The following is a 24,207-nucleotide window of genomic DNA, read 5'->3' on the forward strand; positions in this document are numbered from 1 at the left end:
ACGAAATACATACTATGGGAGACAACTCTGTATTCCCCAGCTGTGTTAAAGAAAAAGGATCTGTGATACTGTCAGTTTTTTTTTACAGTTGGTGTCACTCTTTCTAGAAAATCAATGTTTATATTGATTTGAACTGGCCCTTTTAATACACTTCTCGGTCTTTTGTAGTTTAAAAAAAAATGTTTTAATAAAATGCATCACAAGTTGATAACTTGTAATATCCTTGCCATACTCTCTCCACTATTGGCACTAATTATTAAATACTTTTTTCGTTAGGCAATTGCTATGTTTTGAAGACTGCCAACTTCCATACACCGTTTGTCACATCATCTTAATCTGTTGATTGTGTCATAAATTCGTAAAAATCAAACTTTGATTGAAATCCTTTAATATAATTGGTTTCTACAAGTATATATACTTTATAATATTCATGTATTAAAGTTTCGTATATAAGTCGCTGGACACACCAAGGAAGGAACAGCACACTTTCTATTTCTAATCATCTGAATTTCGAACCAGTGGATCATCCATGCCGGCTGAAACAAAATACGGAAACAAATCATAAGAGATAAGAATGTGCACAATTTTTGTAACCGGTAACACTGCAATTGTAGTGTTTATTGAATGTTACGAAATGATAATTTTCCCATAAAGGGGGGATATATAGAGACAGACTCCGCCTAGGATTTGAAAAGAAATAATCCTCAACAAATCTAAGGACACAATATCTGTCAATCCGTGTATGCAGAACTTTCCTCTCGTTCAAGTGCCCGTTCAAGTAATTAAGCCACTACATTGCAGTAGCATTATATAATATCGGTATACCTGTAAAAATATGAATACAATTTCAAAAATATTTTATGACTCTTTGTTGATTGAAATCTGCAAACTATTTGCTTGTAAATTCAAATTTTAAAAGTGCGCTGCTATCATGCGACAAATCTTACAATTTACGATAACCGATGATCATTCAATTTGATTTTTTACCTGGCGGCTATTCTTGTATTACGACTACCTCCCACCGGTAAATTCGGAATGGTCAATGAGTTTTTTTTACAAGAAGGTTCAACTCCACTGAAGATAATTAAAAACTGTTATTAAATATAAGAGGTTTAAAGCATGGATTTATATAAGCGAAAGAATAAGTTTTTACAACTTTAAACATCCATGTTAAAACGTTATTGCATTGCGTTACATTTCAAAGGGAAATCCCGATTCAAGTTTATTGTTGGAACATGGCGGCTTCAGTTCAAACGTGTTAAGGAATAAACAAACCAGGTGTGCGGATAAAAGTTTTAAATTATGAAGGATATTCCAGGATAAGATACCGAAAAGTTATGCCGTTAGCAGAAAGGGTGATTGAACCCTCTAATTTAGGAGGACACCCTTTAAATCTACGAGAAAGTGGGGATGGGGAAGTGCATATTACACTTTCTACGAATTGTTTGGTTGGAGCTTTATACCAACTAGCCAGTATAGTTAGACAAGCGGATGATATTTTCTGTGACATTTCAGATGAATGCCGAAAAGTGTTAGAAAGAACTGAAAATATAAATAAAAAGATAGTTCATATTCAACATCATGTTGATAATTTGGACGCTAAAACTGTCAAAATTCGTAAGTACCTGTTATTACTTTTTTTAAAAATATTTATGCATGATTTTAGTTGAATTATTTCCCACTCCCAATTTATAAAATTTTAATTACATAATTACTATTTTTATGTTTTGTATTTTTTTTTAACATGTGAGTACTTATATTTTTTTAAATAACCATGTGCATTTATGTAAATCGAAATAACAAAGTATATATATATCATAAAAGAGAATCGTTAGGCTTAATGAATGTAAATAACATTATGTACATTCTGATTTTGTTTACAAAATAATTTATAATATTACATCATTGACTATCTCACTAATCAGCAGTTTCCTTGATGTGTATTGGGCAGGTAGTAATTATCTAATTAAGATAGATACACTATGATTACACAAGAGAATTACCTGAAGAACTAATTGTGTATTGATCATTGAATAATCTTGAGTAATTATCACATACAATTGAGGTAAACATGTAAATAGGCATGTTATGAAGAAGTTTACAAATGTCCATTAATAACAATCAAAATCAAACCAAGGATACAGATTTAATATTATTGCTTCAAACAAAGATGTACATAAATTTACTAAAGCCTTTCTTTGACAAAAAAAGTATGAAATTGAGAATAGAAATGGGGAATATGTGCCAAAGTCAAAAGAGACAATAATTTAATTTAAAAATAAAAAGACAGGATATATGATTATTATATTCAGATATCACATTATAAAAGTCCCTGAGCAGTATTTTAGAACAACTCTAAACAAGAACCAATTATTTTTTTATAAAAATGATTCTGGTCAAACTTGTTATTTTAGTTCATAAATCATAAATTTCCTTGAGGGACAAGACCAACAATAATGACATTCCATTACAATTAATCTAAGATCTACTTGTCACACCTTTCATATTGTTGCCTCATATAAAAGCTGCTTAATCTCAGCCAAAATATCCCAAGGCACCATGCTAAATGGTAGTCAAATTAAAACATATTTAATGCAAATTTTAAGCCTACAGTGGGCACATACACATACATCCTATTTGATGAAAAAAATTCTGCTAAACTGGCAGTTTGTATTAATTACAGTTTATCACACTTTTATAAAGCCCAAAATATTTCAAAGATGAAATGTCTTCATCAAAATCTTGCATTATGGTCTGACAGTGTCCTTTCTAAGCCCCCCTCTCTCTATCTCTCTTTATTCAGTTATTTCAATTTTGAAGATTCAGTTATTTCAATTTTTAAGTAAAGAGGCATACATCTTTAAACACATCTAATGATCATCAATAAACTTGACTTTTTCAGGGATTTTGTTCAAGATTTAAAACCATAGACAGACACTTTTATTCTCCACTTACTGTAAGAACATATAAACTTATCTGATTGTATGAAGGTTGTACTTATTCTGAATTGAAATCTCTTAGTAGAAAGGGCAAGTTCTAAGTCATGTAAATCACAAGTGGGAAATACAAAAAAACTGAGGCTGGTTTGATACAGATCGGGTTCTCCTTGCACACCCCTCAAATTGGAAAATATATATACTATAGTTTAACTTTTTGACATAACTGTTTGTAGAACAAAATGTATTGCCTTGCTCCCTCACTGAAATTTTAGGGGTCACACAGCCTCTAACCTCACATCATGGATGCACACCTGAAAAGGGGTCCAAAGCAGCATGAAAAAGACAATTAAATACATTTGAGGTTATTTACATATTCAAATGTATATACTATGTACATGATGTATATATATATATGTCTTACAAAAGGACTTTTTTTTTTATCATGCATGCAGTAAAATATAGCTCTGGCAACAGGCTTTGAATAGGCTGCATTCCTATTTCCAATACTTACAGCCTACATGTATAAGTCTAGTGGAGCTGTCATTGTATATATTTGCATTTGATTCAAACAAATATGTTTGCTTTGTTTTTTGTATTTCAAATTTTATTATGCTTATAACAGTACAAATGTAGATGATAAAGGATACACATTTAGTTTAATTATAAAACAAAGTTTATTATCATTGTTTATGGAAATAGAAGTTTGAAGGTGACAGTAGTTTTTAACATGCATACAAATTTACATGTTTATCAAAGTTTATTTTATGTGCACATCATAAAATAAGTCTAATAAGATGGTAATTGTGACAACAGTTGTATGTTTCTAGTTTGTCATCAATTTCAGGGCCTTTTATAGGTTGCTATTCAGCATGGGTTTTGCTCGTTGTTGAAGGCTGTTCTCAGTGTCCTAAAAATCTTGTAAACAACCGCACAACATGCACAAATGAAAGGTTGCTTTTTTTTTAGTCATATTTCAACTTCTGCTGTGGCATATTCAGTTTGTCATCATCTATAGTTTCAATATGTTCCTTTAGTATTTTATTTTAAAAATTTTTAGTACTCAAAAGAATATAACATTATTTGTTTTAAGTACACTATTTAAGAACATCCAGTTTTATAAGGTTATGTATAAAGACACTGATTCTTTGTCTGATGGGTAAAATAATTGGAAGATCAAACGAATGTCTGTTAAGCCTCTATATACATGTTATACAAACTTTTCTTTGTTGAAAAAGAATTATACATAACAGAAATAATATCAATATTCAGAGTAAAGGTAGAAAATTTAAGAATAATAGCCTATAGTCAGATGATGACAAGAAATGATAGGTCAAAACTTTACACCTGAATTTCGTTTGATCTTTTACCACGCATTACTAATATACATTGTACCTTGTTAAGGTAAAGACTATCCAGTTACCTGTAATAGATACCATACTATAGATAATGATACCATTACAAATATACCGAAATATAAAGATATAGACAAAAAACTTAGTAAATATATAAACAATTGTTTGCTTAACTTTTGTATCACTGGGGATCTATTGAATTGGGATATAATTGTTTTGATATTTTGTTTGTAAGCATATGGGTTTAACTTTGCACTATACATATACAACATGTAGAATGCCTTCTATTTATATATATAGAACAAACAATTTTTGCTATTTATTTAAAAGGTACTTAAATTTAAAGGAACTATACTAAGGATTCCATGTAACAGTTCAGTGCTGTTCAGATTAGACAAATGAAAGTTTACACACTCATTTCCCACATACGGTACAGGGAAAGTGAGTATAAAATTCATGAAGGACATATTTTGGAGATAACCATTGATCTATAAATGGGCATGGAGTAATTTTGATCAGACAAAGCAAAGATTTTTTTTAAATTCAACTTTCTAATTTTTTGGGCCATATTATTTATTAAAGGAGACCTCACCAATTCTGTCATGATTCACCAAAAAGTGCCAATCACACCTTTATGCATTTGCAAGCATAAAAAGAAGAAAACTAGGGAAATCCTAATCATGAATACTTTTTATGTTGGTCTGATCAGTTGCTACATGTATGGTGCCCATAGAAGGGGTCTATAAACACTGGTCTTTGTGGTTGTTGTACATGTATGATGCCCATAGAAGGGTCTATAAACACTGGTCTTTGTGGTTGTTGCACATTAATGATCTTCCTATGACAGACTTGTTCTTTGATTAAAGATCTCCTTATGTATAATTGAGACACCAGATACCCTAAGTACTTTTTTAAGGTCTTTTCGTTATAAGATATGAGGTACATTTTGTACTTTCGTTTTCTCTACTGTAAAGTTGTTTGCTGTGAGATAATACAAATACATAGAAATTCAATAATATAACTTGACAAAATATTATACAACCAATTTTTGTTTGTCCACTTTATTTACCTGGTTAGTGCAGAAACGTTTTGACTTATAAAGACAAATATTTCAGCTTTTAAAAAGATTCATATCCAAGAAGGAAAAGAAGCCATTCCTGTACATGGAATTGAACAAAAGTAAAGTGAAACCATTCTAAATATAAAGATAACTTAAGTTTGCAAAATTGTAAAATTTTATTGAAGAATGGTAGAAATTTAGAGGTGTAAATATTTGTTAAAACCCTCAATGTGCCTGATACAAGATGTGACCAAAGATTTTTATCATGTTTAACAAATAAACCTTGTCAAAATGAGGTCAACAAATATATAGTGTATTGATCTAAAATTTTAGCACCTGTACAGTAATTTCCTTTCCTATCTGGAGTAGATATTGTAAAAGTTTTTAAGATTTAACCATTTTGTTTGAACCTGAAAATATTTATTAACATAGGTTTTGTTCAATTTTACTAAAAAAGAAATAATGTTAAGCATATAATAAGGATTGTTACTTTGTAAAATGTTAATTTCCGGTCCTGTTATTTAAACATATTGTTTTGAAAAAAATAACAGGATGTCTAGTTGATTTATTTCATCATGAATTAAAAAAAAACAAATTTGAATTGAGTGTAATGTCATTCATCAGTGTTTAAATAAGGATTTAATTTTCTTTGAATATTAAACCAGAGAGAGAGAGAGTTTTCATTACAGAGAGAGGAAGTATATATTTCATGATATATTAAATAATAGTTTCATTATTTGTGTGTGAAACATCTTTATAGTAGGTTTTATGTTTTTGAATTGAAATCAAAATTTATCAATGAACTAAAGTAAAGTTGTGAAACATTGTCTTCAAATTGGGAGTAATTTGTTTGTTGATGTTTAATACCACTTTCAACAACCTAACTACTGAGGCCAATCTGACTTATAAGCAATGAGAATAACAAAAGCCATTGCCAAGTGGTTTTATATTCAAGAATCTGACAAAAGCCATAGAATGAGAATCATGGGGTTGGTAATCTGACCACCTTAAATAAAATTGAGAACAGAAAAGGGGAATGTGTTTTAAAAGAGTCAACAGCCAGACAAAAGAGCAGAAAACACAGAAAGAAAATCCTACAGCATGCAGGCTTCAGCTGACCTCTTAAAAAAATATATACAAGTTCAGCAAACTGGAACTTACAGACTAAATTCTGAAACATGATTAATGGGCCAAAATTTTAATAAATGTACAATTCATTAACAAAGTTATGTGGGACATGTGAAATTACAAGCTTAATTATTTTAATAATAAAAAGAATACAAAAAATGGGCAAAGCAGTATAAGCGGGATTTGGGACCCCTCCCCCTTCAATGATACCCTCTATATATTGACATACACTTTTTAAGGTGCATTCCTCAAAGCTTTGTATATTTTTGATGTCCTATTATTACATCACAATGATGTGAAAGCTTACACTTATTGTGTTTTCTTTGAATGAATGAATGGGCTGTATTGCAATCATCAAACCAGCAATTTTAAGTGAGGTTTGAATTTTTGTGTGTGTTTAAATTGGTCCAGTAGACAGACTGTTTGTTGCAAGGGTGTAACACTCTTTAATACTATATAAGTAAATAGTAATTACTGACATTAAGTATCCCATTCATTAAGTATTAGCTTGAAACTTGTCAATATATTAAGATTTTAAGAAATAATCGTGATGAACTACCACTATAAATTGTCTGGTGAACTGTCAAAACACTATCTAATCCTCACATTTAAAATGTTGCATGTCTTAAAATTGCACGAATAAGGAAACAAAATGACATAAACATTGTATTAAAATTGAATTTTCTTTCCAAAATAAATCAATAATTAGATGATAAGTTAAACCTTTGACCTCAAAAATTTAGATAGACTACCACAAACTACAGTGTTTATAAACAAATCGTCTTGTACAAAATCAGCTTTTTCAGTTTATTCATTGTGGCATAAAAATGTAGTTTTGTATGATGCACCTGTCACATGAGAACAAACACTATATCCTTGTTTCCCTATAATGTGGGGGTTTCTCCTTTAAGCTGTTTAATTTGTTAGGGTTTATCACGCTATGTAGAAAAGTGATATCATAAAACATGATAGAGAATTTTGATACATCATATGTATTGTGTCAGGTTAACTTCTTTCGGTTAAGTTGTCAATTTGAATTATTTTTTGGGGGTTTATCATTGCTTTCTCTGCCATGTACCCATTTTGTATTTATGTAAGTTTCCGGATTTGTATTTTTTCTCAAAAAGACGGAAAAATTGAATGTTTGCGGTACTTGTCTTATAATGGATTATGTTGATCAAATAAAAATTTGCTGGGCTAGATTTAACTTGAATATGATATTTCACTTAATTATACAAACATGCTAATTATTTAACCACCAAGCTATTATTTATGAATGATATATGACATTGTTTGTAAAGAATAACAAAGTGATATATAACATATGGACAGGATAGGTGAATGAAACAATCAAACTTTTGAAAATAGAAATATATACATAACTTATTGTGGTTGACTTAATTATTTTAAGTTTAATTGTTTAATGTTTGAGGATGCCTTAAGTCAAAACATCTCTGTCCATTTCATTGTCATGATAATCTTCTAGACCCAAACTCTGACGCTAGCCTGGTCTAATACTTTTAGTGAGGTTTATCTTTTGTTTCCTGTGGAAAGTGTAATTGAGTTATTGGTAATGTTTTCCGCCCAAATGAGTGTAGTCAATTTCTATCTTTGAGTTTTAAACCATATCTTTTCTCTAATTTGACCTAAGGACCATTATAGAAATATTCCTAGATTTCCAAATCAGCTTTTTTTTATAAGACAGATGACAAAAGCTGAATTTGCCTGAAAGATATCTAATAAAGGTTTACAGATTGCAGAAACTCATTTTCAAATTAAGAGTAGACTTCTTTGCAAATACTTCATCTATTCTCAATCAATGATACTCTGCATGATGTAGCCTTTTTTGTGCTGATGCCTGTAAAGCAATAACTGATCAATCAATCATTGATAATGTAATTTATTGGACTTCTCCTAGGTGTAAATTCTCCTTCATGGCAGGCCCAAAACTTAAACCCTCATGAAACCAATACTTGACATTAATGTGCAACCTAAAACAAAGAGGGCTTGGACATAAATTATTCATTAATATTGAGCATCTCACAAATTTAAAGTCCATATAAGAGGGATATCTTATCCAAAACCCCGGTGATAATTTGTACCAAGGAATTTTATCTTTGTTTGTATAACTTTTTTCCTGTGGATCTATTGGCCTCATACCCACGTTTCTAAAATCAAGTATAATTTGTATTTGTCAACATTGCATGATTGTGATAAGAAAATCAGTGGGATTTGTTTGATTGAGCAGATAGATATATCATTGTTTCTAGTCTGGATTGTTACCTCTATTTTTATCTAGATATAAGTACTGAGTACTGATTATTGCATTTTTGATCAAGGGAGATACACAATAAAGTAGTGGGGAAAACACCTTTAATATATATCCAGGTCTAAATTTGTATCCAATGGCAGAAAAAGGAAAATGACAAAACGACAAAAAACTTAAAAAAAACTTTAAAAAAGCAACTAATGAACCTACTTAAAACTGGGGTAAAAAAACAACTAATGAACCTACCTTAAACTGGGGTAAAAAAACCAACTAATGAACCTACCTAAAACTGGGGTAAAAAAACAACTAATGAACCCACCTTAAACTGGGGGTGAACTCCGATGCTTTGAAAGGGTAAACAGTTTCTGTTCTACATGTGGCACCTGTTGTGTTATTCATGCAAGTACAAATCCTGCAATAAGCCCTTTAAAAGTACAAAAGGATCCTTGAAAGCAGCAAACCTTTATTAAGGAAATCATGATAGGAAATGCAGGCTCTTGAATATCAACCAGGAGATTTACTCCAATTGCAGGCCATGCTAGAATGTGCCTACATAAACAGTGTAATGTCCTGGTTTGTATTGTGGCACTACTTTATCTCGATAAATATGGTATATAATTATATTTAAGTTCCTTGTTTTTGTTGTTCTTTTAATTCTTAGTGGTAGATTTTACATTTAATAAAATCATAAAGAAGACATTTTAGAAATTGGGAAATAGTTGAGAAAATTGTGAATAGCTCTTAACTATGTATCAGTTTTGATAATAACAATTATTGAAAAAATTTACACTTCATTCAACTTTGAAGAATGTTTAAAAGTTATTTTTCCTACATTACAGTAAATGTTTATTTCCTAGGATAAGTTTTATAATGTATATCATATAACCACTAACAAAAAGAAAATTATAGATCCAAATTTTATGTTAATCACAGACAATTCTCAAGCTTAGTTCGAATAAGATATCATTGCCAAAATTCTGAATCTTTCCCACAACCAGATACATTTAAACCTCTAACCATAAAAGTTATAAGAAGTTAATGTTATGGAAAGACCAACAAGAATTGAGTCTTAAAGGTGAAGAGTAGGTGATTCATAGTCCTGTTAGGATATCATTTATAAAGGTACAGGTTGTTTTACCTGGTTTTTGTCAGAATGTGTAATAGTTTGTGACATTTATTTAAATAAATGTCTGATCCTTGAAACGACAGATATCTATTAATTAATTATGTTTAACTTAAAGAAACTGTATCAAGGTACTAATGGACGAAGGGTGTTCTAATTTCTGTAGTACAGTTAAGCTTAAAGCACTGATTTAACAGACTCGATCACAATCATGGTTAGTGCTGACATTAATGAATGAGACCTCAAGATCATCTCCAAGGAGGAAAATCATGGCCTGCAACTAACTTTCTTAAACAAATTCATGCAGAAATCTTCTATGCAATTTTCCAAATAATGTATTCACCAGACTTTATATTCATGCTACAAAACAATGTTGAGTAACGTAAGTAGTGTAAAACAGTAAAATTATTTGTCTATTTTTTGGGGGAAAATGGACAGAAAATCAAAAAATGATAAAGAGTCTTAGAGACTGTATGATTATAAATGTTTTGAAGGGATCTAAATAGTTTGATAGTGTGTTTATAGGACAGAATGATAGAAATTGCAGTATTATTAAGCTTTGTATATGATACAGTGATTTCTTATAAGGAGCTATTGACATTGAAGATTTAGTTCTCAGGAAGTTTCTGACAACCCTGATGCTTGTCATTCTTTCATTCTAGGTCAATGTCTGCCTAAAACCTTCACAAGTCGCATTGTTTTAAAACTTTATGTACATTTCAGAAGGCGTCATCTCTAAAGGTAAACATATTACAGTTTGTATTTGAGTTTCTCTTTTGTTGACCTATCATTTGTAGTTTGGATAAGATCAAATCAATTAAGGATACTTGAAATGAATGTATTGTGTGACTGTTTGCTCCAGTAACTTGCTTTCAATGAAGTCTTAAGACTAGCAAAGAACTTTTGTATTTCTCTGTTGTGTCAGTGATTGACCTGCAATTTTAAACACTTAATTGGACCAGTTTCCATGGAATTAAACTGCAATTTGTGACTGCATTTGGTAATTCTGATTAGTTTTCTATCCTGTTTTAATTAAAAATGGGTCTTTGTTATAAAGTAATGAAAAAGTTATACATGTAATGCTACACTCATGAATAAAAAACATTTAATTTTTTACCTTTCATCAAATTTAACACGCCAGAGCATCATGAACGTGATAATGAAGAAATGGAGTAATGAAAGCTGAAATGAAATTTACACGAAGTTGTTAAATGTTAAGGGTAAAGTTAGTTCAGCAGTTAAAGGATTATGGAAGGATTAAACCCCATACAGGAGGTGACATGCTATTGTCCTTCTAAAAGTCAAAATGTCAGTACAGAGCCATAATATAACCAGCACAGATCAAAATCACTGTTCCTGATCAGTTCTTAACATTTAAACTTGGAAATGCATTAGGTGCAAGGTTTATATTTACCAAGGGCACTGTAAAAAGAAAAGAAAAATCCATAGAATTCTGGCACCTCTTTATAAACCATATTGTTTGCAAGATTAGTTCTATTGCATGTTAAAATGAAAAAAAAAATATGAAGAACAAAAACGATCCATTAAAATAAGAAAAAGTGAAAAACAAGAAAGCGAAATTCAGAGCCAGTATTATATTAATCCATCAAAAAGAGTTGTTAAATTTACATGGGTATTAATTTTTAACAGCCACTGTTCATTTATTGTTTAGAAAAAGTTTTGTCGGTAGAGGTACAACATCAATCTAAATTATTGGTGAAATTAGACTCGCCTGAGCCAGAGACATATAATACAATATTGTATTATATGTCTCTGCCTGAGCCTATATTTATATGTTTTATACTAGGCTGATATCAAAGATTTTTTTTTTAATGTCTGTGTCGTCCAAGGGCAATTTGAAAGTAAAATACAAAGAGTTGACACAAGGGCAGACTACTGATATACGATAATCTGCAAATGCTTGATCAAAGACGATAGACAAAAACAGAACTATGTGACTGCTACAACCAGGAGGGACATTTGAATGGATTACTTATATTAAGCACTTTTTATTGTTTTCATAATAAATCAATTTCTTTAAAGGAATAATTCTAAAGACAAACATCTTATACCAGATTATTAGTGAGTCATTGGCTTATGGTTGAAATAAAACCATATTCTTTTGTTCAGAAGTACTATTCTGTAAAGATAACTTGGATAAGAGTGTTATTTTTAGAAACTGTATATTATAAGTATGACTACAAAATCAGTTTAAAGTGGAAATTATCTGATCTTTTAGGTCAAATATAGTCCAATCTTTATGTATAAGGTAATTCAAATAGGACTGATCAACATATTTTTATTGCCAATTAAATTTGAAATTTTTTTAATATGTAGAAATTGATCTTAATATTGTTTGTCACACATCTCTCCAGTACTACAGAACAGAATGACTTCATATTTGGTTAGTAGCTCAGGACCGTAGCCAGGAATATTTCCAGGGGGGTTGGGGGGTTACATGGACTAGCGAAGCAATCATACTCAACTTATACAGTTGCAATTCAAACAGAATGTCGACTTTAACAGTGCTAATATTTGTTTTAAAGAGGGGGTTCATAAGAACCCCTTGGACCCCCCCCCCCCCCCCTTTGACTACAGATGTGGTAAAAAGTAAAATCACAAAAATACTGAACTTAGAGGAAGATCAATTGGGAAAGTCCATAATCACATGGCAAAATCAAATAACAAAACGCATCAAAAACGAATGGACAAGAACTGTAACTTAACAGTGATAAGTTCTAAAGTGTGAGCATTTGAGGAATCTGTAACTCATCCTCTTTCTGTTTGATCACTGCCTCTGTGGTCTCTATCTGTTGATCACTGCCTCTGTGGCCTTGATGCTGCTCACCTCAAGTGCAGGAGGTAGTGGGTTTGATCTCCTGTCAGATGGAACCAATGACTTAAAATAGTTATTAGCAGCTTCTCTGCTATTAGTATAAAAATAAGGAGATGAGATATGATTGCCAAAGAGACAACTTTCCACCAAAGTTCAAATAAAATGGACGCAAGTAATCATTATGCAACCGTACAGTTGTGACGAAAGCCACTAATACATTGTAATAATCAAATTATTCTACAAAAGAAGCCATTTTAAATGATGGGCAAGCCAACAGACAAACATTCAACATTTACTGATACATAATACTTTCCATACTATTACTTTACAGATCTGATATGCTTTATTAGGAGACCATTGCATGCAATGCTTGCATTCATTTTCTCTTATTATCTGAGCATCTTCCTAATTAATTTGTAGCCAAAACTGGGAGCCATTACATGAGAACATCAATCAAAAAATCAATGGAAAATTATTCCATATGATTTAATGTTGCATAATCAAAGATAATTATCATGTAATGAACCATGTAAAGATATGGTTGTAAAATCAATTAAACCACTTAAATTAAAGTAGCCAACCTGGTAGCTCTGTGTGACAACAATTATGACATGTCATATTTATAATTTGACAGTTTATACCACTGACATAATGTGTAGGGAGCTGTGCGTGGCAACAATAATAACAACAATTGGAATTGTGATGAAACAATTACCCTTTAATTCAGAAGCTCTGCAGAGGCATTATTATGTGCATTTATTGGCTCTGTATTGAAATTACTCCCTCTTTATTTATTATGTTTGGTGCCATGCTTGCTGAAACTGGAAAAAGAACAATGGCAACAACTCGTGAGAAGAAAACTACTGGGAAAAAAAATCACACCTCATACTTTTGATATAAAAAAATGTTATAGGAAACCGACTGTAACCATGAAATCGTTCTTCAAAATTATCATGACAAAACTGTTAGTTGCCTAGTATAGTCTTATTTAGAACACAAATTACAATTATTCAATATATAACCTATTTTAAAATTGATGCATTAATGTCTTTTTGATATAAATGTAATTCCATCTTTTATTTTTATCCCTGATAAAGTATTGATGCTTTCAAACAGGCTATAAATTTACTGTGTATTAAAATCATAATGAAAGGCTTCATCATAGTCTTTGTTGAAATACAATGGCTTGAATTAAACTAGCACTTATGGATGATCATGGAAACAATTTATATCTTCAACACAGATGTTTCCATGATGGCAAATGCAGTTTTGGATATTAAATATCAGTATAAAAGATTGGGTTGAATATATTTTGAAGACACAGTCGGCTGTATTGAAAGTTGTGGGTTACCTGGACTATGGTAACATTACCTTGATGGACAGGTGGACCAGTGTCAGTGACAGTTTTATTGTTTGTCACATGTCTCATGTTGTGTTGACAACACTGGACACACTTCTCCTGCAAACATTGAATATCAATAATGTTTCTTGACAACTTTATATTCAGATATTAATAAAGAGTGATGTGTGTCACAATGTCTTGATGCACAAGTAAGACATGTGCATGGTATAGTTGTTGGTTAGACAGCACATGCCTTTGGAAACACAATGTTCCCTTGATAGTATTTACCAAAACATTGATTTTATTTTAATAGTTCTATGATAAAACTTCTAATTTGACCAGTAAAATTGTAAAACAGTCTGAAGGTCTGACACTCAAGGGTCAATTACTTTATAAATATTGAATAAAAAGAATGGTATTCATTTGTATGGTTTGCTTTATTGGTTTAAATTACTTTACTTACAAATGTACATATTGATGATCATGGAGTCTTTTTCATTGTGTAAGGAAACTTTTAAGTGCTCAGGGCAATATATAACCAACAATTTCCAACTGACAAGAACACTGATATGTGTTGGCAAATTAAGAAATACATACACATTTATCATGGTTATATTGTTGTTTTTTTTAATTTGGAACCCTATATTAAGTTACAGGTTAATGAAGTACATGTCACTGTTTGTAAGTAATCTTAAGTCCATATGAAACCTAAGCCAAACCATGAGGTAAAATTAACTGTAACTTTACACATGACACAGTGCAATAACTGTCCATTAAATATACATAACTCAAATTGGCTGGGGGTCGATACCTTGTAGGGTATACTGAATATGAGACCATAATGCAGAGTTGTGACCTAATCGGACACAGATAATTAGATTTACATAATGGATAACTTTTACTGCTCCTATGGTATGTATGGTGTTTTGTCAAAAATTTTCAGATTATTTGAAAACATAATTAACCAGAATATTCTGTACAACTATTTAAGGATAAAAGTTACGGAGCAAATTAATAAAATTTTAGTGAAATTCAAACACAGTCATAACACGCCTGCAAAGAAAGTCGCAGAATGTGATTTAAAGGAATCACTATCCAGCAGCAACAAGGACCACAGCAAATTTTTGTATAAAGCTTTATCTAACACAAGGTAGAAGACCGGGATACTTTATACAACATATTACCTAAATGTATGCAGAAGCCTTATTTTACAAAGTTTATATCTGTCACCTTGACCTTGTTTTCATGGTTAAGTGACTTACTGTAGAGTTTGTTTTTTGGTCATGTGAAATAATTTCTTATGAAATATAGGATAAACATGTTTGGTACATGTATATGGGATACATGTCACATGTCTCTCAGGCAGGATTCACCTAAACTGGACCTTATTTACACAGATGGGCACCATACCACATCTTCTTATATCTATCAGCATAAAGTAAAGCCAGCGAGACATTTCATCCCATACATTCTTGTCTTTATGAAGTTTTAATGAATATCAAAAGTTCATAATATATATAAACAAGTTAATGTCTTTATGGTTTTAAGATGGTTTTCAGATCTTATTACTTGCTCTTAACAGAAATTGTAACATAATTACTTGGGACTACTAAATAGATAGTTTATTTTTTGGTTATGCCTTTTTATCTTATGTCCATTCTTCATTATATCAAAATTTGTGGTGCCTTTTATTAATCACATTTTGGATCAGCACATTGTAATCAATCATTTGTTCATTCCAATTATTTTGCCTTTTATTCCACTGGGTTAAAGAATACATGAGTTAATACCATTAAATTTGTTTCCTTTTCATAATTAAAATTGCTTTATGTATTGATGAACTTCAGAACTAACATTAGTATTAATTAATTCTGAACTGATTGTGAATAATCATTATTTATATTTACAAATGTACTTTGTCACTTAGTAAATAATCATTATTGATTATCATTGGTAATAATTTGTGTACAAACTTTAATAGTATAAAGTATTAAAATGAGTTAAGCTAATTAATAGGCCAGCAACAGTATCAAAACCCTCAGCTAAACTTGACTCAACTTTGTTCTATTACTGCATGCAGTCATTTCTTTTGGTCAACCTTTTTTTTGTTGTTGCTTTCTATGTTTACAATCTTTGTAAAGCTAAAACTAACAGAGCGAATTAATAATCATTTATAAGTTCATAGAGCACATTCCATTAATTATGCAGTAGTAACATGCAACATGAAATTCCTGTAGTTGCTAGATTGTTCATTTGGTAGTTTTTATTGGCTTTATTTTTGCATTTTTTTTGTACTTGTACACTTTTTTCAAAAATAGAATTTGTGTTTTAATAGTGGTTTGTTTGCGAAATTACAATAGGTTAAAAGGAGAACAGGTATTTTATCTATCCATACAATTGGATTATACATATTTAATGGATATCCAATGTGACTTCAACATGCATGTATTGACTTTATGAAAATATTTGTCATAATATATGTTTTATGCAATTCAACTTTCAATCGATAGAGAAAATTGATACTTTAAAGCAATAATTGCTTAGAACTCCATGAAAACTGCTTATATCAACATTGATCAGCATTCTAAACTTATTGAAAATTGATTTATGCAGTTTTTGTATATATTTTTTTAAATGGATATATTAAAAATAAAGTTCAAGCATTTTAAATTCATTACATCGTGAATATTGAAACAGGATCAACATAATGATTAAATAGATTAATACTAAAATTCAAATCAGTTTGTATAAATAATTAACTATCTATACACTATTATTACAATATATATGTATTATCTAACTTTGTTTGGACATGTCAGTCTGCTACCAATATAAATATCTACCATCCAATATTAGGAAAATAGTATTGATTGTGTAAATATAAAACTGTATGTTACAAACTTGTATAATCTGTGTCAACCTGGTATACTGTCTGTGTCTGATACTGGAACAGAAGGAATCTGAGGGTCAATATAAACTGGGTATACACTCTACAACAATTCTTTTTTTCAAAACAGTTTGAATGAGCTAGGTGCTTTAGATACAGGAAATTGCTGTAAAATTGCACATTTTGGATGATACAGGATTCTTATACGTGTACTTATCGCTATTTGAATACCATTAATGGACATCAAAAAAGTTTCTGTAAAATTTGGATGTCATAATAGAAAATATCTGATGCCTCAATGGAAAAGTGATTGTTGTATGATGTTAAAAAATCAAGCTGAACAGATTTCCAAATAGCTATAAGGTGTATAGATAGCTTAGATATTGCAAGTTACCAGCATAATGAAAATATCAAATTATTTAATTGCTCTTTCTAGAAGGTAATTAAATCCTCCCATAACTTAACCAAGTTTGTCTATCAAAATTCATAAAAGTTATTTTGGGCATTTCAATGATATCATTAATTTTGTCAACAATTTTAATTTTATCTGTAAAAGCTTCTTAATTTACAGGGTATTTGATTTCAGGTGAAAGCCTAATTAAACCCTAAGGAAAGACCATGATTCTAGACCCCCTTGCTTCGTTTAGGTCATACTTTGCCTGACAAATGGCCGTTAACATGAAATAAATAAGAATAGTATATTGTTCTTTGTATCACCTGGCTATAAAATAATAAACTGTCAAATTTAACAATACACAATCAATACAAAATGATAGAATACCATTAATTATCACGATGTTTTTGCTTTATAAAACATTACCAAATAGTCATCAATACTTCTTTAGTTGACACAAGGTTAATATCAATTTTAATAATGAAACAGCTATTGAATTCTATTGATAAAATTTCTGCAGAATAATCTAGTGAATTAATATAGTAAAATTCTTCATTAAAAAAAAAATGCATCATTATTTTGCTAGAGACAAAATATTGAAATCACTGTTCGAGTTTAAAACTTGTTTATTGATGAAAATACGATTTAATAACTTTTACCACATGTTCCGTTTAAATAGCAAACTTAACTGATGATTGAAATTTTCTTTTCTAGCTATTGGTGACCTCTCTGCATATAGTCGAGTCGATGACCATCACACAGCCAAACATGGATTTGAAATAAACTTGTTGACAGAAGACAGTCGACCACATTGTATATCAGACAGGTACCATGCTGCTAATCAAACACCAGCCTGTAAACTTAGAGGGGCCGACTTGTACAGGAAAGATGGCTTATGTACGGAAAGCTTATTCAGGATATGGCCAGTTGTTCTTAATGAACATAAAGTTAGAACGCCTGATCTCAATCTGCCAAGAAAGGTATACATTATAAGCTTCATTATTGCCAAACCAAAGGTGCAAGACCTTCATGGGTAGTCAAAATCGCAAATTCTCATCTATTTTAAAGAAAGTTAAAATGGACAGATGAATATTTTTGTTTTACTTTTTCACTCTCTATTGTGAAAATGAACAGTAGATAAGTTTTCTCTCTCCTTCGATGGCAAAAACAAGGATAAGTTAAAAATTTGGTTGCACATGATATCCGAAGTTATTATATTTTTACATGGCCTAAAAGTAGATTATAAAGATCCTATGTTTCTGTAATTTCTGGCTATGCAATGGATTTTGTTTTGTTTTGTTTTAATTTCCTTTTCTATTTTCAAAAATTATAGTTGTAAAATATCTTTTTTTAGTTTGTACAACTTTTGATACTTGAAATATATTCTTTTGAAAGGATGTAATTTGGTTATGACATTACCTAAAGCTGTATAAATGAATAAAAGGACTATAATATCTAAAATACAATTTAACAAACAGATTGGAAACTATATATAATACTAGTGGATATTGATGATTTTTATCAATAACTTAATTTTCCCTTGTGAAATGATTAAAATGTAAGATAAAAAGTGAGACCAGAGTTTTTACTTATAGAATAATTGAACATTGGTATTTGGGTGGATCATGTTTCTGTCTGTTTGAACATTCAGTAAAGGATCAAAGATGTATATTCGATTATTTGTGACCTAGAAGATCTATATATTTGTAAAGATTGTGACAAAACGCACCTTTGCATGAATAGACCTTAAATCTAACATTGGTGTGACATCATACAGCAATAAACATTCATATAATATGTAAAACTTGAGTAAGTAGTTTAGAGAAGAAAAAATAACAAATTACATGATTTTCCTTAAAATGCTTATGTATATTCGAAATATTATTCACATTTTTCAACTTTATGGAACAGATAGTCATATTAAGTAAAAAAAACAACTGGTGTAATTGTCAAATTGAAAGATCCCAATATTATAATGATGCTAAAGGCAACATTTGGAGTTCATCATTTAGTTCATCATCTTTAACAATGAGCACAGTCCCACAGAAATTGCTAGAAGAAAAAGAAACAAAACCACTCGCACAAATAATAAATTGGTATTAAAGATGTAGCAGTTGCACAAGTCAATTTGTGTCAGTTTTCCAGTTTTTCTCTATTTTAAATGTTGTCATTTTATGAGTTCAGTGAGTGAGTGAAGTTTTTTTGTGCTTAAATTTATCAAAGAATTTAAGATTAATTTAGAAAAATAAAACTAGAAATAGCCAAATTTAAACTCCACAAAACAAATCACTTAACAGCATTGCCTTTATAGGCTTATAATAAGTTTAACCAAGTTTTGATTAAAAATCTGATGAATAACTGGTATAAAAGAATATGTTAAAGCTAATTTGATATATTGGTCTATACTATGCATATTTAATCAAATAAAATTGGATTTATAGGTTACCATTAAATTGAGATTCATTTTGCTGTAAAATAAGCACAGTTAACAATGAATGTCAAAATGATCTCACACTAACACAGCCTTGGCACAACTGAATTGTACACATTTGTATTTTTGGGAATAGGAATTTATCAATCTTGCCATCCCCTTCCATTAGAATTAATACATAGCAATGGTTGCAGGTCTTAAGGTCACACCAATCTTATATAAAACAATTATCAAACAGTTATATTACTGATTTAATTTAGTCAAAAGTATCTATAGCATTTGTTTGGATTTCACATCACCTAAAAGAAATTAGAAGGAAGTAGCTGTTTTACATACAGTTCTTTCAAACAGTTAAAAAAGGATGTTGTGAAATCCAAACAAATGCTACTTTACAGCAACATGAATCTCAATTCAATGGAAACCTATAAATACAATTTTATTTAATGAATAACATTCCGCATTTCCATTCTCAATTTTATTGTATGCACCTTTATTGAAAATTTACTTCCCAGTGACTCTAAAAATATCAGTGTTAAATTTTGTTATCATTGCCATTTTTAGATATTTTCCAGATTTGAATTTGATATATATCCTTCTTCCTTCAAGTTTTAAATCTTTTATCTTGTGAAAAAGCCACTTTTACATTTCACATTTCTTTTTTAGTTTAATGGTTTAATAAAATACTAGACATGGTACATTGTGGTACAAACTGTATTAGTTATTTTAGCGAATCTCAACACATTTAACAAGAAATCAAACTTTTCTTATAAACTCATGTAGTCAAATACAGTGTCATGAAACATGAATTACAGCATAATAGAATTTAAGTCTAAAATATTCAAAGAAAAATTGATTGAAAGTAATAGACATTTCAGTATAACTCGCAAATCAATTTTACTTGTAAGATATTTTGTGAGAAAAGGCAACTGGTAGTCAGTTTGTTAACTGCTTACATTAAATATATTCTATAGAAAATAAACACATAACCATAAAAAATAATCTATCCTGACAAAATTAGTCATTACTCAGAAAAAGACCATATTACTATAAATATGACACCTGTACAGACACATTATAGTTACAACAATTGTACATTAAAATCGTCGTGAGTATATGTGCTCAAAACCTTGGTGAAAATGGTGGATAAAGACAATATTAAATAATAAAACTGAATACTTAGTTCATTGATTGTAATAATTCTGTCTTTTCATTTATGGGCGCTTCAAACATGAAACCCACAAAAATATGGGTGATGATCTTAAGTGCAAGTAAGGGTTAGCGGATCTTGCTCCACATGCAGCATTTAACCTACTTTATGGAAATGTATCAATAAATTAAACAAAATCACTACAAACACAAGAAAAAAACAAAAAGCAAAACAGTGAAGCAAACACTATTACCTCATGGTAGAGAAAGTGGAATTAGTTCTTTGATTAACACAATGACCTTGTTTTCTACAGATGCAGTCAGTATTTACATTTGAGAAAAAGTACAAAAAGCTGAAAACTCGACCAAAAACTATCACAAGTTTGGATGAATTATATACAGAAGAAGAAAAGAAGGACCAGGAAAAAGAAAAACCATATGATGTTCCTAGGTTCCCACCTTCTGAAAAAGTTTCTATTAACACATCTGGACACAGCTTTGAAAAAATGGAATCATTTAGGCAAGCACTGCTACATATTGAAAGGGAAGATGCAAAGAAGAAAAAGAAAAGAAAAAGTATTTCTGGTGTACCTGAAGATATAATGAAGGAAATAGAAAAGTTTGAAAGAAAAAGAAAAAGTACAAGTGGTCACGATGTTCAAGATTATTTGTTTGATGATTTAGATGTTGCAGTTGATCAAGTAGAGAGGGATGAAAACATGGCTAAATACTTTGATGAAATTGATGCAAAGATTGAAGATAGAATTGAGGAAGAAGTTTTAATGAAGGAAAGAAAAATAATGAAGTTCCTGCCATGTAAACGTTCAAAATCACTACCTCGATGTGTACGATTATACAAACCCCACGAAAAAAGACAGTCAGTTGTTAGCAATATAAATGCCCATGGTAGCTCATTAAGTCTGGCTAGTAATGGGACATGTGCAAGTAGAATATCACGTTCAACGAAAAGATCCAGTATCATTAGCAACAAGATCAAAATACTGGTCAATGGAAACAATGCTAAAACACTAAACAATGATAAACCTCGACCTCGACCAAAGTCTTTAGATTTAGATGCAATAGACTTCAATGATGATATGGCCAGGTCAAATTTAGCACGTTCTAAAATGCCAAGTATGCCTGATGGTGTATTTAATAACACCACTGCTGAAATGAGGAGAAATATTGGTCCAGGTAGTTACTATTGTAATGAAAGTAATACCTTGCCAAGGAGGCAGACAAGAAGATCTGAATCTCCATGGGAATATCTGCCCAAAGACTGGACAAGTTCTGTCAAACTAAGGGAGATTAACAAAGGAAGATCAAAGGAGGATAGACAGTCATCTTCTGGTAAGATATTGAGGACGAAACAGAAACTGAATATGAAATTTGTAAAAAATCATTCAAGCTTGTGTTGGTTACTGTTTTTGTTTGTTTTGTTTGTTCATGAACATTTTTTAGTAGTCCATATGTAATGACACTGCTAATAATTATGAAAACATGTCTTTTTTCAATGAACAATTTTTTCATTTATAGTTTATTTTGCACATGTTACCTTCCATTCACTGAAGAAATTGCAAAAAATTATCCCCCCACCCCCCACCCACCCCTATGAAGTTATTTTTCATAAAGATTTTTATATGAATGTTGATTTTAGATCAAAACATTTAAAATGATGAAAAAAAGATGTGACAACTACAAAAACATGACACAAGAATTAATCTCTCTTGCTGGTGGGAGTAAAGAATGCATGTTTAATGATTAAGTGGGTAAACTTTATTGTTTAAAACAGGAAGCTGACTTTCTTTCCTGTCCATCAATTTGAAATCATGTAACACAAGGAAAAGCATATACATTATTTATTACAAACTAAGGGTCTTCTACATTTTTAGTTCACCTTTCCCAGAGGGCTGGTTTTACCATCACTTGATTAACGACATCTCACATTGTCCATCCACTCTACAAAGATATCTCATCTGAAACCACTGGGCCAAATTTGACAAAAATTAACAACAATGATTATTTGGTGTAAAAAAAGAAGATGTGGTTTTATTGCTAATGAGACAACACTCCACAAGAGACCAAATGACACAAAAGTTAACTGCTATAGGTCACCACCCGGCCCTCAACAATGAACAAAGCCCATACCACATAGTCAGCTATAAAAGACCCCGAAAATACAATGTAAAACAATTCAAACGAAAAAACTAACGGCCTAATTTATATACAAAAAATGAACAAAAACAAACATGAAATACATAAACAAACGACAACCACTGAATTACAGAATTTTGAACCTGTTTTTGTGTTTTGTGCAAAACTAGAGAAGATAGAAGGCAACTGTAAACTGAAAATTATTCAGCAATATGTTTCAAGATATTTTGATCAAACTGTTTACAATAATTTTCTTGCTATGTTTTAGGTCATTGGAGTGGCACCAATAGTAATCGACATTCTTTAGACTCTGATAATGTCAAGTCTGATATCATTCCACATCAAACATCTCAGATCTCTTTGGGACAAGATTCTGGTCGTGGTTCACCTTTACCTCAGGATGACAGGTACATAAATACATTACACCCATTACAGCTAATAAAAGTACTTTTAGGAATTGAAAATAACATTTTAACTATTAATAATTTTTCTTCTTGCCTTTGCACTTTTAAATATTCAACATTAAAAAATAGAATATGAGTACCCATAACTGTTTTCAACTACATTAAAATTTCTATTTATAATTTAAAAAAAAACAATTATCATAAATCTGATAAAAAGGTACATGGAGTTCGAGACTTTGAAGAACTGGTAGTGATATTGAGGAATCCTGCTATCCAATTGTCTGCCTCAAACTTTTTGAATATTCATTTCACAGCTGCAATCTTTCCAATGTCCATCTTGAATCCCTTTTTGTCTGGATCTTTGATGTCTTTGAAGTGTTATCCAAGTAGTCTTTTCTCATAGCTTTGAAACATCTAGAATGATATTTATTCTACAAAAGGGTGTTTCTTAAATGGAAATTCAGAATGTCTGGTCACAAGGTCAAAGTATCTACTTCAAAGGTGTTTCATGACCTTGACTACCAATAAGGATCTTGCATGATTATAAAATCATATCTGGATCATTACTTTTAAATGCCTTGATGATATGGATATAACACAGGTTTGTGAAATGTAACTTTGGGATTGTGCATTTCACAGATGTTTCATATGTAAATGAAATGTGAATTTATTATGTCACATCCAAATTTTATTATTTAACATGATTTTGATGATATAACTTTTCCTAATATAACATAATGTG

The 24,207-nt window shown here is 30.5% G+C and overlaps 1 protein-coding gene across 1 annotated transcript in view; it reads left to right on the forward strand.

The window, feature by feature from the left end:
* Positions 1-1,009: 1,009 nt before the first annotated feature.
* LOC139491680 (serine-rich adhesin for platelets-like) overlaps positions 1,010-24,207 on the forward strand; it is a 29,357-nt gene continuing 6,159 nt past the window's right edge. The window contains exons 1-4 of the mRNA XM_071279490.1: positions 1,010-1,617; positions 18,045-18,310; positions 21,222-22,257; positions 23,330-23,468. Of these exons, the coding sequence (XP_071135591.1) occupies positions 1,338-1,617; positions 18,045-18,310; positions 21,222-22,257; positions 23,330-23,468 (1,721 nt within the window). The 5' untranslated portion in view covers positions 1,010-1,337. The remainder of the gene's footprint in view (positions 1,618-18,044; positions 18,311-21,221; positions 22,258-23,329; positions 23,469-24,207) is intronic.

The sequence above is a fragment of the Mytilus edulis genome, chromosome 10, assembly GCF_963676685.1.
Source record: "Mytilus edulis chromosome 10, xbMytEdul2.2, whole genome shotgun sequence".
Taxonomy (NCBI): Eukaryota; Metazoa; Mollusca; class Bivalvia; order Mytilida; family Mytilidae; genus Mytilus; species Mytilus edulis.